General features: G+C 40.5%; 1 protein-coding gene across 1 annotated transcript in view; it reads right to left on the bottom strand.

Annotated features, from left to right (window-relative positions):
* Window positions 1-4,195: 4,195 nt before the first annotated feature.
* The window catches only part of rab2a (RAB2A, member RAS oncogene family), a 28,910-nt gene continuing 19,955 nt past the window's right edge, over window positions 4,196-13,150 (bottom strand). The window contains exons 7-8 of the mRNA XM_078264852.1: window positions 10,601-10,669; window positions 4,196-5,240 (exon numbers count right to left, since the gene is read on the bottom strand). Coding sequence (XP_078120978.1) covers window positions 5,145-5,240; window positions 10,601-10,669 — 165 coding nt within the window. The 3' untranslated portion in view covers window positions 4,196-5,144. The remainder of the gene's footprint in view (window positions 5,241-10,600; window positions 10,670-13,150) is intronic.

Raw genomic sequence — 13,150 nt, 5'->3', positions numbered from 1 at the left:
CATGCTCAGATGTTGTGTTTTGTTTGTCATTGCCAATACATCACAGTTAAATACTGATTAAACATACTTACTGTAATTCTTAAGGTGTGGTCTGTATGCTTTTCTTTTTCATCAGGGCAATCTGAGGTCTGCAGTCAGCAGCATCCAGGCTGGAGGATTGCCTTATATTTCGTAGTCCTTTTAAGTGTGTTAGTAAGTTTTACATTAGTCGGATAACTTTGCATCTGATGGCATTTTACCTGATAAATGTTCTGAAGGCTTGTGGTGGAACAACAACTTGCTAAGACACTTCTTGTTTTAGTGTATATTTTTGAACTTGATTTACTAGTTAAGGGCTTTGTGACTGGTAATATTACTCCTATGATCATAGATGCTCTGTATTTATTTGTATATTTTGTCCTGAAGTTCCAAACCAGAGGATCTGGTTCTGATATTTTTCTGCACAACACTAGCATTGATCATTTATTGTAGATGAAATTGTGTTTTTATTTCATGTCTGTTATCCAACATGGCTTAGGAGGTACTAGAAATGTCACATTTCTACAAGACTCATGTTCATATTGTTGATAGTGTAATTGTAAAATAATAATGTATAACCATCAGGGGACTTCTGCAAATAAAGGGAAGTTCACGCAAAAACAAAAAAGGTTCCTAGAGCTACCTTTTATAGCAAAAATACGTAGTCCCTAGAAAAACTGTTGACAGCGAGAGCTGGAATTTATCCACTAGAGTAACTGGGGCACAGTGTCTGGAAAAAGATGCTATAGTTGATTTTTTTTTAATGTAATTTTTGTTTCCCCCCCCAGGAGGAATTTTAATGACCTTTGGGATCCCTTAACTTTTCATTCGGCACCATTATCAGGTTGATGTTCATTTCTCAAAAACAATTCCTACTTTAATTTATGATACATACACCAGCAAAACTAGTGACATTCCTATCAGCCGCATCGGTTTTTGTTTAGTTATATTTAGCAAATGTTATCATGCTAAAAAGCTAAAGTAAGATGGCAAACTTTAGCAAGTTAGCACTGTCATTGTGAGCATGTTAGCATGCAACTCCGAGCACCACGGTGCCTAAGCACAGCCTCACAAAGCGGCTGGCTGTGGAATCTTTGTCGTTTCCAGGACCAAAGTGGTTTTAAAGGGGCGTTGGAGGGGTTTCCTGATGAACTAAAGAGCTAGCTAAAAAGCAGATGTCAACGCTGGAGGCTGCACACAACCAGGCTATAGGGAGTTTTCACTACCCAAGAGGCATTACTGTCCGAGGGTTATTGTTGATCTTTAAAGCATTGGTACATTATTTATGAACCATTAATAATGACAGCCATTAGTTGAAAATTATAAACCCTTCATAAAGTGTGCCCAAAATCAGGGTGCAAAATTAACTTTTGCTCCACCAGCGACATGGCTAGTGAATGTTAAAAGTTTACCAGCCACCCAATAGCAATTAACAGTTTTTTTTGGCTGGTGAGTGAAGCAAATCTACCAGCCACTTACATATTTTACCAGCATTTGGCTGGTGGATGGTGCTAATTTTCAACCCTGTGCCTAATTATATAAGGTACCAAATGCCCCTATAGTTCACTGACTCGCGCTTTTAATGCCAGGGGAGCGTGCCTATGTTCCCACATTTCTAAGTATCTTTTTTTTTTTTTCACTGAAAATTAGGCCCTATGTTCCCACATTTCCTTTTTCATAAATTTGTATCATATTTTATCCCCCTAACCCTAAAACATCTTGTGGAAGGATATGGCTTAGATTGAAGGGACATAACACAAGACCTCATTTTGAAAATGTCCTAGAAATGTGGGTAGACCCCCATACTAGCATGTAGTATGCTTATAGTAGCTTTCCAGCTAACACATTTACATACACTATACTACAAATGTAGGGATTTCTGGAACAGTAGAGCATTGCTAAAAAGCTCATTCACATAACACTGAACCTTTCCTATTTTTCACAACCCAAGACGTAGTCTTATCCATGGCTTATTGATCAAAGCATTGGTAAATGATTTATGAACCATTAATAAAGACAGCCATTGGTTGGAACTTATAAACCTTCATACCAAATGACCCTATAGTTCATTGGCTCCAGCACTTTAGGCTAGCATGTAATATGCTTATATTGGCCCCCCAGCTAACACGTTATCATACACGGATGTCCCAAAAACATGACGTATTCCTGCAAATGTACAGTAGAGCATTGCTAAAAAGCTCATGCACGTACACCGAACCTATCCTGACTACATATGAGTTAAAAAATGTTTCATTCATTAGGCAGGCTCAGTCTGGCTGACCTTCATCAGGGAATACAATCTCCATGACTGCTGAAGGTCGACTGGCACGGATCCAAGAGCACACAAGTCCCTCCCTGCTCATTTCAATGGATAAATCAGATAAAACAGCATGTGGACCCATTAGGATTCATTCATTCATTCATTCATTCATTCATTCGTACACCGAAAAGTGCATGGGCAGGCCCGGGTGGCCAAAAAAACAAGACAGAAAATACAAATGCAGTTCTTCTTTTTTCAAACACTGTATTTTTTTCCATCTCCACATAACCATCAAAATGACATGTTTAGAGTTTAGAATGTTTTATTATAGTTTATTGTGATAGCATTTTCATTTTTTCTTTTTTTTAAGTTTTGTTTTTTCCAAAGAACAAACACAGCAAATAACGTTGAGGGGGAGGGGGAGAGGCAGGAAGAGCGAGACAGGAGGGCCACATAGATAAGATAGCTAGATCAATCCATAGATAGATAGATAGATAGATGCATCAGGTTTGGCTTGATCCTCCCCCTGTAACCCCTCTGGGTCCACACGCACGCACGCACGCACACATACATACACACTACATTTTGCTTTACAAAGAATAATCATCATCAGAATAAGATTAATAACTGTCTGAATATATCTAAGAATAAAAAAAGAAAGGAAAAAAGAAGAGAACGCACTGCCGAGGAAAACAGATTCACTCGTACTGCTGTGAAACCAAAAAACTCACTACAGTTATACGGTTAGCCTTGAGAGAAAACAGCTAGGTTAGATAAACAGAATTATATGTATGCATCATATACTGTATGCATGCATATACTGTATGCAGGCTGGGTGTGTGTGCGCATGGAGGAGATGGAAAAAAAAAGTCAACATGTGGGTTTGGATTACTTTCAAATGCCCCAACAAAATTCTAACTAAGCCTGTTTCTATGACTTTACATATCTCTTAAGTGTGCATCTATGCATGAGTAATGCATCGTCAACTAGCTAGTTAGTGGTAAAATTCCTATCTGCACATAAAGGGTCAGTTTGATTCATTTTAGCAGCTGTCCAAATCTCTCAGGGGTGGAGTTAAGGCAGGCAGCTGGATTTCAGGACAAATGCACGGGCTTTGTTGATTCTTTTCCTCGTTTTTGTTGTTGACAAAACACAGGTAACCACAATAATTTGGCATTAGAAATAGATACAGAGCTAATGTTAGCAAACAGTTTGAGAAAGAGAGAGAAGAAGTGGGGATGAGAGGGGAGGATGAACAACAAGTAACTGAAGAAATAAAATATAAAATGGTGCATATTACATTGGGGATCTCGAAGCAAAAAAAAAAAAATATTGCAGCAGTCATCGATCAAGCTCTAAACAGTATACATTATATATCTGCCAGCTAATTCATGGTGTAAATCTTTGCTTGCTTAAAAGGGAGACGCCTTGACATTTTCAGTTGGAGTCGGTTCTCCACCAGGGACTTTCAATGCCTCTACACGGTCCTGTTAACAGCCTGTTATCATTCATACTTGTCATTTAAAAGAAAGGGCATGGCCAACCCTAATGTAACAGGGCGACTCAGTACCTTTGGATTTAAATGAGAATTGTTAAAAATGCGAAAAAGCTGCTTGAAGGTCCAGTATGTTTTTTTTTTTTTTTTTTTCTTCCAGCCCTGGTAAAGAAATAACTAGACCACAACAAAACACCAAGCTTCACCTTAAACAGCCCAAAAAAGCTACAGAAACCTAAAGAGCCATATATACACAATAATGTGCCTGATAAATATAGTTAACAAGAAAGTCTTGATTTCCAACAATTGTCCTCGTTTTACTTCATAATGGCGGCCGCTGCTCTCAATATCCCTTAACGTTTTTTTTTAAACTTTCCTGCTTTTCCTTTCTGTTGTTCCCAAAAGGATCCATTTTCACACTCAACAGTTTGGTCTTTTATTCTCGCTCCAGACATTTTAAAACACGTTTTAAGCCACAACCAGTTTGTAGTGTTCATTAAATACAAATCATCTGCAAGTCAACATCAAGGAAACAAAGAGACACAGAGAGAGAGAGAGCGAGCAATAGAACATGGTGAAAAATAGGGAAAGGAAGCACAAAAAACATAATTTGCACTTTGTTTTTATGGACAGAAGATACAGAATGACTTGAATGCTTCCTAAACCTCCCAAACGGACATACTGGAATACCTATATCGTCCCTATACATACAGGCACAGCATGAAAACTGACTCAACATGTAGAAACATGCCCTGCTATCTACGTGCTGCGTCATTTAAAAAAAAAAAATAAAGTTTCATGGTTTATTCCATACAGTCAGTTGTTAAGAGTGCGTTTAATCTCTAACCATGTTATTACTGAACATATACCTTTTTTTTATGATTCTGAGATAAAGTCATATCCCAACAACAACCTCATGAATTAGGAGGAGTGTGTAAATTAAACTGCTGGAACAGAATTCTTCACATTCCAGCATGTTTTTTGTTTGTTTTTTAATAAAAAGATAAAAATCCATTTATCTAACAAAAAAAAAGAGAAGAATTTGGTGGCTAACCCTGCAGGTGAGACTGACTGTCCTTGTAAGACTGTAGGAAGTCAGGTTGATTTATGGGGACACAGCCCCTAGACCCTCGGGTATGATCAAAGGGCTGAGGAAAGCCATGGCTGATAGACAGAGAGAGAAAAGGACACAGAGGGATGGATGGATGGATGAAAGAATGGAGCGGTTGCGAGAGAAAGGTTAACAAACTGTTAGTGAGCCTGGACAGTTCTGTAGAAACGCAAGGGAGAGTCGGAGAGGGCGAGGAGGAGGAGGAGGAGGAGGAAGGGTTGGGGTTGGGGTTAGAGGAGGAGGTGGTGTGTTTTGGGGCTTCAGCAGCAGCCCCCTCCAGCCTGTTGGCCTCCCTGGCTACCGGACAGTGTGGAGTTGGTGGTAGGATGCTGGGGTCCAATCTTAATACCATTAGCCTGTGTGGAGACAAAGACATCCACAATAAGATAGAAATTAGGTTAGGAAAAACAAACCGCAGGAAAACGGATCATGTCAATAAAAAAATGACTACATCGGTTGGTATAATAAGAAAGTGTGTTATTTTGTGGAAAAACCCGGTCTATCCTTACGTTTCAGACTGCAATACTTTATGGGCAAGTTATATCAGAATAGGTTTACATGGTTTAATTTTCATAAAACACCATATTTTTGTTGTACTGCACATTGCTGCAGCTCCTCTTTTCACCCTGTGTGTTGAGCTCTCTGTTTTAGCTACAGAGTGAGGCATCGCACTTCTGTTCCATCTTTGTTGGGAGTCGTACATGCGCAGTACCTAGGTAAGGACTACTAGCCAGTCAGAAGCAATGAGGAGTATGAGAGAGTGCCATGCTAGCAGCTAGGCGAGCATTATAACGTGTTACAAAGTGACCACGTTCATCACTGAAGTAAAGGCTGGACTACAACAGAGCTGTTTGGAGCAGTTTGTGAACAGTGTTTTCTGTTGGAGATGGTAAGTCCCTTTGGGGTGGACTTTGGGCTTTTTCACTTTGTAAACCTATAACATGCACAAAAAAGATATATAACACAATAAAGGAAAGGGAAAAAGCCAAAAAGCATAATATGAACACTTCAATCAAATTAGCACAAATTAATCTAAACAGAAAATCTGGGGCAAGGGAGTGTTTGGGCTGGGTCAGACCAGCATTTAGAGACGTAGACATGCAAATCTGTGCTGTTGGCTATTAAGCCACCATCTTGACAGTACTGAGGTTTGATGTAAGATAGGGCTAGGGAGACCACAATAGATTAAGATATCATATTAGCAGTTTTGCACCATACACTTTTACATAACCACCCTCTGCTGCAGTATTAACTGATCCACAAAAGAGGCACAGTTTACAGTCAGTTGTGGACTCCATGTTACAAATATGTCTCTTGAATAAACTTGAATAAGCAACCAGGGACCAGGAAAGCTAACTACCTGTAACTGGCAGTTACCTTTCTAACCGGCAGTTAGCTTTCTAGCCAGCTAGCCTTGTGGGCTATGGGTGACGGCGAGGGTCACGTGACACTCAGCCGGAGGGGTCAGTAGACCAGTTTTGAGTAGCCTTAATTGCGTGTCTACTTGTACTGTTGAAGAATTTAAACCGTGAAGAAGCACATAACACAACTGTCTTTGAAAAATGTGTAAATCTCGGTACAGCAATAAGAAAAACACTGTTAGCTGTTAATCAACCTCCTGTGTTATTCTATCACCTCTATTTACATTTGACACATTGCGATTAAAACAATACGATACATTCGCTAACCTTTCAGAATATGACATTTTATTCGTTATAAATATTCATGCAAACTTGATCAGATTTTGGAAACCACATGAGGATCCCCTCGGAATAATTTACTTTTTCATTTCTGTATCTCCAGCTTCCACCAGATGTGTTTACAATGTCTACAGAAATATCAGATGAGCACAGGGCCATTGTCAAGACAACAAACGTCATTTTCAATAAGTTCCTGTTGAAATTTGCCCACTGTACTAATTTCTTCAAATAACAACATAACATTATAGCATATTAGCTCACTAGCTACTGTGCTAGATTGGCTACCTCCAGGTCGTAGCGGTCCACGAAGAGTCTCCCTGTGGGCTATTGTGGCTGGCTAGTTTTCCCAGCTAGCATGTCATCAGTTAGCTCACCACCTAGCCACACAAGGAGGATTAACTCTGCCATGCCAGTACCCTAGTGAGACTGGGTACTTATTCAAACATAGGAGTACCCGTGTGTCTGGTCTAAATATGAGGCTGTCATGTATAGTCTGCTGTGTGGGCTGTACTTGATGGTAACTTGGAAGCGACAGGGTACACACAATGCAAAGTGGGCGGGAGGTGACCAGGTGGAGGTTCAAGGGGGTCCCAACAGCAAATCTTTGCCCCAGAGCCGTCTAACAGATGAATACGGCCATGGGCAGATTATTATGTGGATAGAGGGAATGAATACTAAACCCTAACCTTGTTTTACTCTTGTCATTTGTTTTTAATCATGACAAGAAATCTTTTTCTAACCAAATAACAAAAGAAAGTTATTATAATCACTCACTTAATGAAAAAAAAAAAACACTGAATAATAAGTGCATCCCTGCTTTCATGGTGAAATCAACATTGCATAGCGCCTGCAGGGGCTCCTATTAGATCACATCATAATAGGGGAAGCAACAGGTGCTGATGCACTGCACAAAAGGTGAGGGGAAACACCAGCAGCACTCAAGGAGGAAAAAAAGCACTTCTAATAAAGAGAAAGAGAGCGAGCGAGAGAGAGAGGCAGGCAGGTGGGTGGTAGAGAGACACTGCTCTTTCATCTCTCTCATCCCCTCAACTGGAGAGCTCTTTCTCTCTCCCTCTGTGTACTGTAATGCTCACTTTCCCCACTCTGTTTCATCATCTCTCTCTTGGTGTGGTTGTAGCCTACTCTCAGCCTCACTCTATCCCTCTGTATATATTTATCTCACTCCCTCTCAGTGTAACTCCCCCTCCTACACTCAGTAGCAGTGGTACCTCTGGGAAACCCTGTATGCCTTTAAATCACATTTATTGAGCTAAGGCCATGTGTGTGTGTGTGTGAGTGTAAGTGTGTGTGAGTGTTTTCTCATAGTGGCTGCCAACATTTCTGGTGGGGTTTCCCTCTCTCTCTCCCTCAGCCAGTCAGCTGATGTGGTTTGGCTGGCCGGCCTGCCTTCACTCCGTCTTACTGTTTCTAATAACAAAAACACTCGCTGGCTGGCTGACTCCAGTCCTGTCTGACTAACATTTGTACTTGCTGGCTGGCTGGCTGGCTGGCTGGCTAAAGGGCCAGATATAGTCGCAGACAGAGGACGCACACACTTTTCTGATCATATACTACATTGACAATTTTTCACACGTTTGTAGACACACATGGTCCGTGTGTAGGCTGCATGAGGACGGCCTGTGTGGACCTGGACGTCATGATTTACGACATGGTTAAGAGTTTTCTTATGAAGATAGTAAACTCAGAGTACATCCTCCACACTAAGGTCACATTAGCCTTCTAGTCCCAGACCTCTGAATCACTGCCTACATCTCAGATTTGTTCAGTGATCTAAATAGGTGCTGTTCTCATTGACCGCTAATTCCTCCAGTTGGAGAAACAGTTGACTAATCAGAGATTTGTAATCTGGATTAAGAGTGGGATGTCTGGCTAGCTAGCTACATTCATTAAAAATGCCAACAAGTGTGGATGAGACCAATGCAGCTGTACATGTTGTTGTAAGTCCACATACAGAAATAAAAATGTGAAAAAACATTAAGTTAAATGCTCTTAGCAACAGCTACTGCTTCTTCTGTGCGGACTGAAAATGATGATGTCTGATGATGTCTGTGGACATGTATACCACCTGCTACTCATCAGTTCAGGCAAAATGAAACAAAAGAAATCAGATAACATGAACACAGACTCATGCTGAATGAAGGAAGTGCAAGAAAATGGCAATTCAGGCTGAATATCAGGCTTACACTGGCTTTTCATTCAACACAATTGAGAGAACTGAACCGATCATAGTGCATCAACATTTGTATTGTTGAACTTGCAAATTCGCACCGTCAAAGTTTGGCCCTGCAGGAGCCGACTGGAGCCTGCACCAAAACAGGAAACGCATTGCTCCTGCTGCCACTTAGGCTTCAACTGCAGTGAATGGAGAAGCAGCGGATGTTTGCAGGATGGAAGTGTACTGGACACAGACAGGAAGTCAAGGAAACGGACAGAAAGGACTTAAATGTTATTTCTTAAATTTAGCGTTATTCCTTAATTTAGCGCATAGATTTTATAAGTGGCAGACAAATAAACAATATTTGCCTGCCACCGTAGCAGTCAGAGAAAATAGTTGATTTCAGACCCAGCTCTCAAGTATCATTTTTTAAAGCCAGCTGAGATTTAAAATATCTTTTTCTCTCGGTTTTGGTCCTAAGATGATGCTTTTCGCACCTGAAAACTGTCATCCAGAATGGATAAATCTGACAACACTAGGGTGTGCGTTTTAATGTCGATAAGGATTATTGAACTTTTGGAAAACACTGAAATGCATCTGGGTAGTCAAATGCTGCACAGCAATAACATTAGGAAGACAGCTTTCCATCAACTCTAACTTTCTCTGTGATCACTCATTTTAAATCAGTACAGCTGAACACACAATACAGTGATTGTCAGTAATCTGCATTCATTTTGTCAGTGTGGCAGCACAGTAAACACAGTTTGCCTGGTCAACAGTTAGCATTGTGAGCACTAATTTATGCTAGTTCAGGTGCTTGATACTGGAAAATGTGTTTAATGAGAACAGAGATTTTTACCAGATGTGATCGGTGATGTACAGCTTTGTTTTTTGCTGACCAACACAGAATGACAAAGAACAGATTAAGCATTTTTTTTTTATTTTTTTTTTTTTTTAACTATTGTTTAGGCATTCCTGTGTGGAAAGAGATTTTTATGAAACCGAACTGAAAACTCCAACGTGGCGTAGTGTTTTACGTGTGAACTGCGTTTTTGGAGATTGCAATTTTAAGTGAAAGTAGTATAACTAATGCATCTGCTGTGCATACTTGCTGACAGGCTTGTTGTCTTGTCTTCCATGCCTAAATAACCGTTCCACTGAAAAGATAACCATCTGGTTGACTGAATAGCAAACTTAGTGACTTAGAGGGATAGGAAGGTTACAGACTGGCTGGCTGCCTGTTTGTTTTTTTGCTGAATGACTGAGACCTTGTGGGATGCGAGGAATTTATGAGCTGGCAAGATGCCGAGAAAGAGAGAGAGACAGAATTTGAGAGGGAGGGAGGGAGAGAGGGAGAGAGAGAGAGAGAGAGAGAGAGAGAGAGAGAGAGAGAGAGAGACAGAGTGTGAGACAGTGTGAGAGAGCGAGAAAGTGAGAGAGGCAGAGTGTGTGTGAGAGAGAGAGAAAGCAAGAGAGGCAGAGTGTGTGTGAGAGAGAGAGAAAGCGAGAGAGACAGTGTGTGTGTGTGTGTGTGAGAAAGAGAGCTGAGGAGGGAAGAAAGAGCAAGTGGAAAATAGAGCAGGGGAGAGGAGGAACGCAGGGAGTTTTGCTTGGCTGGAGTCAAAGGAAGCAGAGAAGAGGGTTCCCCCCCACCCCCCTCCTTTTGAGGAGAGAGGGAGCGTGGCAAACCACACACACACACTGCTGGAAAACTAAGGAGAAAGACAGGAAAAGAAGAGAACAAAGACTGGAAGAGAGGACGAGACTGCCCTAAAAAAAGAGAACAACAATGGAGAGGTTTGAGAAGGAAGGAAAAAAAACTGAGTGAAGTGTGTCTCACCTCATTGTTGATATCAAACACTCCCTCCTGGATCTTCTCATAGATCTCCTTGGCTGTGTTGATGAAAGCCTGAGATAGAGAACAGGAAGTGAGACAGAGAGAGAGAGAGAGAGAGAGAGAGAGAGAGAGAGAGAGAGAGAGAGAGAGAGAAGAGGAGATTCAATTCATATTTAAATGTTGACTCCTCATTAGGAATGCAAAACAGACTGAATGCAAGTTTTGAACAACAGCTCAATATTCTCGCTAAAACATGACTCTGCTTAGCAGATCTTCTTTGGCTGGAAACTGTAATCCATCACAGTCGATCAGCTAAACTATAGCTGGAAGTGGGAGTTGATTTGATAAATATTCTATATAAGTGTGTCAGAAATACTGGTAAGACGCTCACACGTTCCACATTCAAGAGTTGGCTGCTGAACAGCATTGCATTCACAAGTTGTGGTAAACACTGGAACACGGACGCCATGAAAAACAGATGTGTGTCAAGTATGGGATGTTGAAGCTTCACACCAGCACTTGAAGACCGCAAAATGACAATAGAACTATGACAAAAATGAACCAGTGTTCCTTGCATAGTGATGATGTGAATAGAAACCAAAATGGCTGCCTGGGAGGCTAACAAACTGCACGCCGATATTTAAAAGACTTTGGGAGACGTCTGGTGGTGGTGATGTTAGGTATTATTCGAAAACGGGCTAAAACATACATAAAGGTTTTTAAAAGGAGACAAATCACAATGGAGGTAAAGATTACTTTTGGGGATTTTATTGCCTTTATGATATTGCCTTGAGAATGAGAGGAAAAGGGAGGGGGAAATGAAGCGCAGCAAAAAGCTGCGGGTCGGATTCGAACCCAGGCCACTGCCAAGTAGTCAGCTTACATGGGGGGCGCACGCTCTACAGGGTGAGCTAGAGGACACCCCCTGCAGCTCTTAAAGTATTACTTTAACATTTTTGGAAAATACACATGTATGATATCATTCTGTGAAATGAGAAGAACGGTATGGATCTCATGTGTGTGCATTAAGTAGAGCTTAAGACAGGCTGTAGTAAGATTAGCATAAAGACTGGAAGCAGGTGGAACCCGCTGACCTGGCTCTGTCCAAAGTGAAAAACTACACCTAACGGCAGACCTAAAGCTCACAAATTAAACACTGTATCTTTACAGAAGAGTAAAAACGACACGTTGAGGGTTTAGGGGGAGTTGTGTGCTGGAACCATTTCTTGGTAAACCACAGCCGGGCATGGTGCATTTGTGCAGCTTCTGACAGTCTTGGTGTCCCAGATTTGGCAGATAAGGAACAATCGTGTCTTGTATAGAGACCAAAGCCAAACCTGTGCTCGCCAGCTGAATCTAAACAGGAGACACTGCGCAGAAGTACTGAGTGGATGTTCATTAAGAATAGCTCCAGAACATCCCTCTAAAACCACAACAAAACCATCTCACTCTTGAAAAGACAGCAGATAAGTATTATAGCCTCTTTTTGTTTTTTTAAACAATGATTTTATTAATTTTTCATTGCAAATAAAATTTTCAAAACACACATCCCTTCTTTAAAGAGGTCGTCTACTTCACTTATTCCTTTCTTTGCCCATATCTGGAATGCTGTCCCGTTACCAATACTGGATTTTTGAAGCGATATTGATATTTTGGAATTTTAAAAAATCTGGTGACGATATATCGGCCAATAGTCATTTTGATAAAAACAAAAACACGTGAAAACAAACAAACAATCTTGATACAGATCTTTTAGATTAGATTTTCCTTTTTTGTGATAAAGATTTATCCTGAGCGGGATATTTTACAGTGTAAAAATCAACGTGTGAGTGCTCTCTATTGGACAAACCATCTAATGGTGACACTGTTCATTTATGTCAAACCTAGTTTGGTATTTCTGTACGGCAATTTCTTGTTACTTAGCGGCCGACAATAGATACCTGTACCTGGCCCATGTTATCGGTCTATATCTAAAGTGTATTTCATGAAATGTTGAGCAATATCTTTATATTTAAAATGCTTCATTTTGACAAGCCTGAAACTGAATTATATGATTTTTTTTCTTCTTGGAAATCAGGCTCTCACTAGATGTGTAGCCAGTTTAAATGCTATCAAATAAAACCATTGTTTTTGCTCTTTCCTTTATCCCGCTGATCAAATAAAAACTGCAGTTTTCTTCCTCAACACAGCGTCCTATTCCAGTATTGAGTTTCAAACATCAAGGAAGGAAGATGCTTTAAAAAAAAAAAAAAAAAATGCAGTTTTGTTTGGACTTAAAGAGATCAAGATGTAGAGTATTTTAAGAAGTACAATCCCTTACTGAACACTATCTAAGGGCCTTTCAAAGCTTTTAGAAGACCTTGTTAGAAGATGCAGAAACACTGCAGTTTTGCTTCTTGTTGTCAACAGCTGCTACAAGAATACGATCTGAGCAGAGCACACACAGAGACTACACACAATCTCGGTTTTCTTTCTAGACACATAGACACACCTCACCGACATCACTGTGAGGATCAAAGATGATATAACAGAGTGGAATTAAGCTCCCTGAGC

This window comes from Sander vitreus, chromosome 12 (assembly GCF_031162955.1).
Source record: "Sander vitreus isolate 19-12246 chromosome 12, sanVit1, whole genome shotgun sequence".
NCBI classification, from domain to species: domain Eukaryota; kingdom Metazoa; phylum Chordata; class Actinopteri; order Perciformes; family Percidae; genus Sander; species Sander vitreus.
The sequence above is the reverse complement of the archived record's forward strand: the minus strand, read 5'-3'. Positions and strand labels throughout refer to the sequence as shown.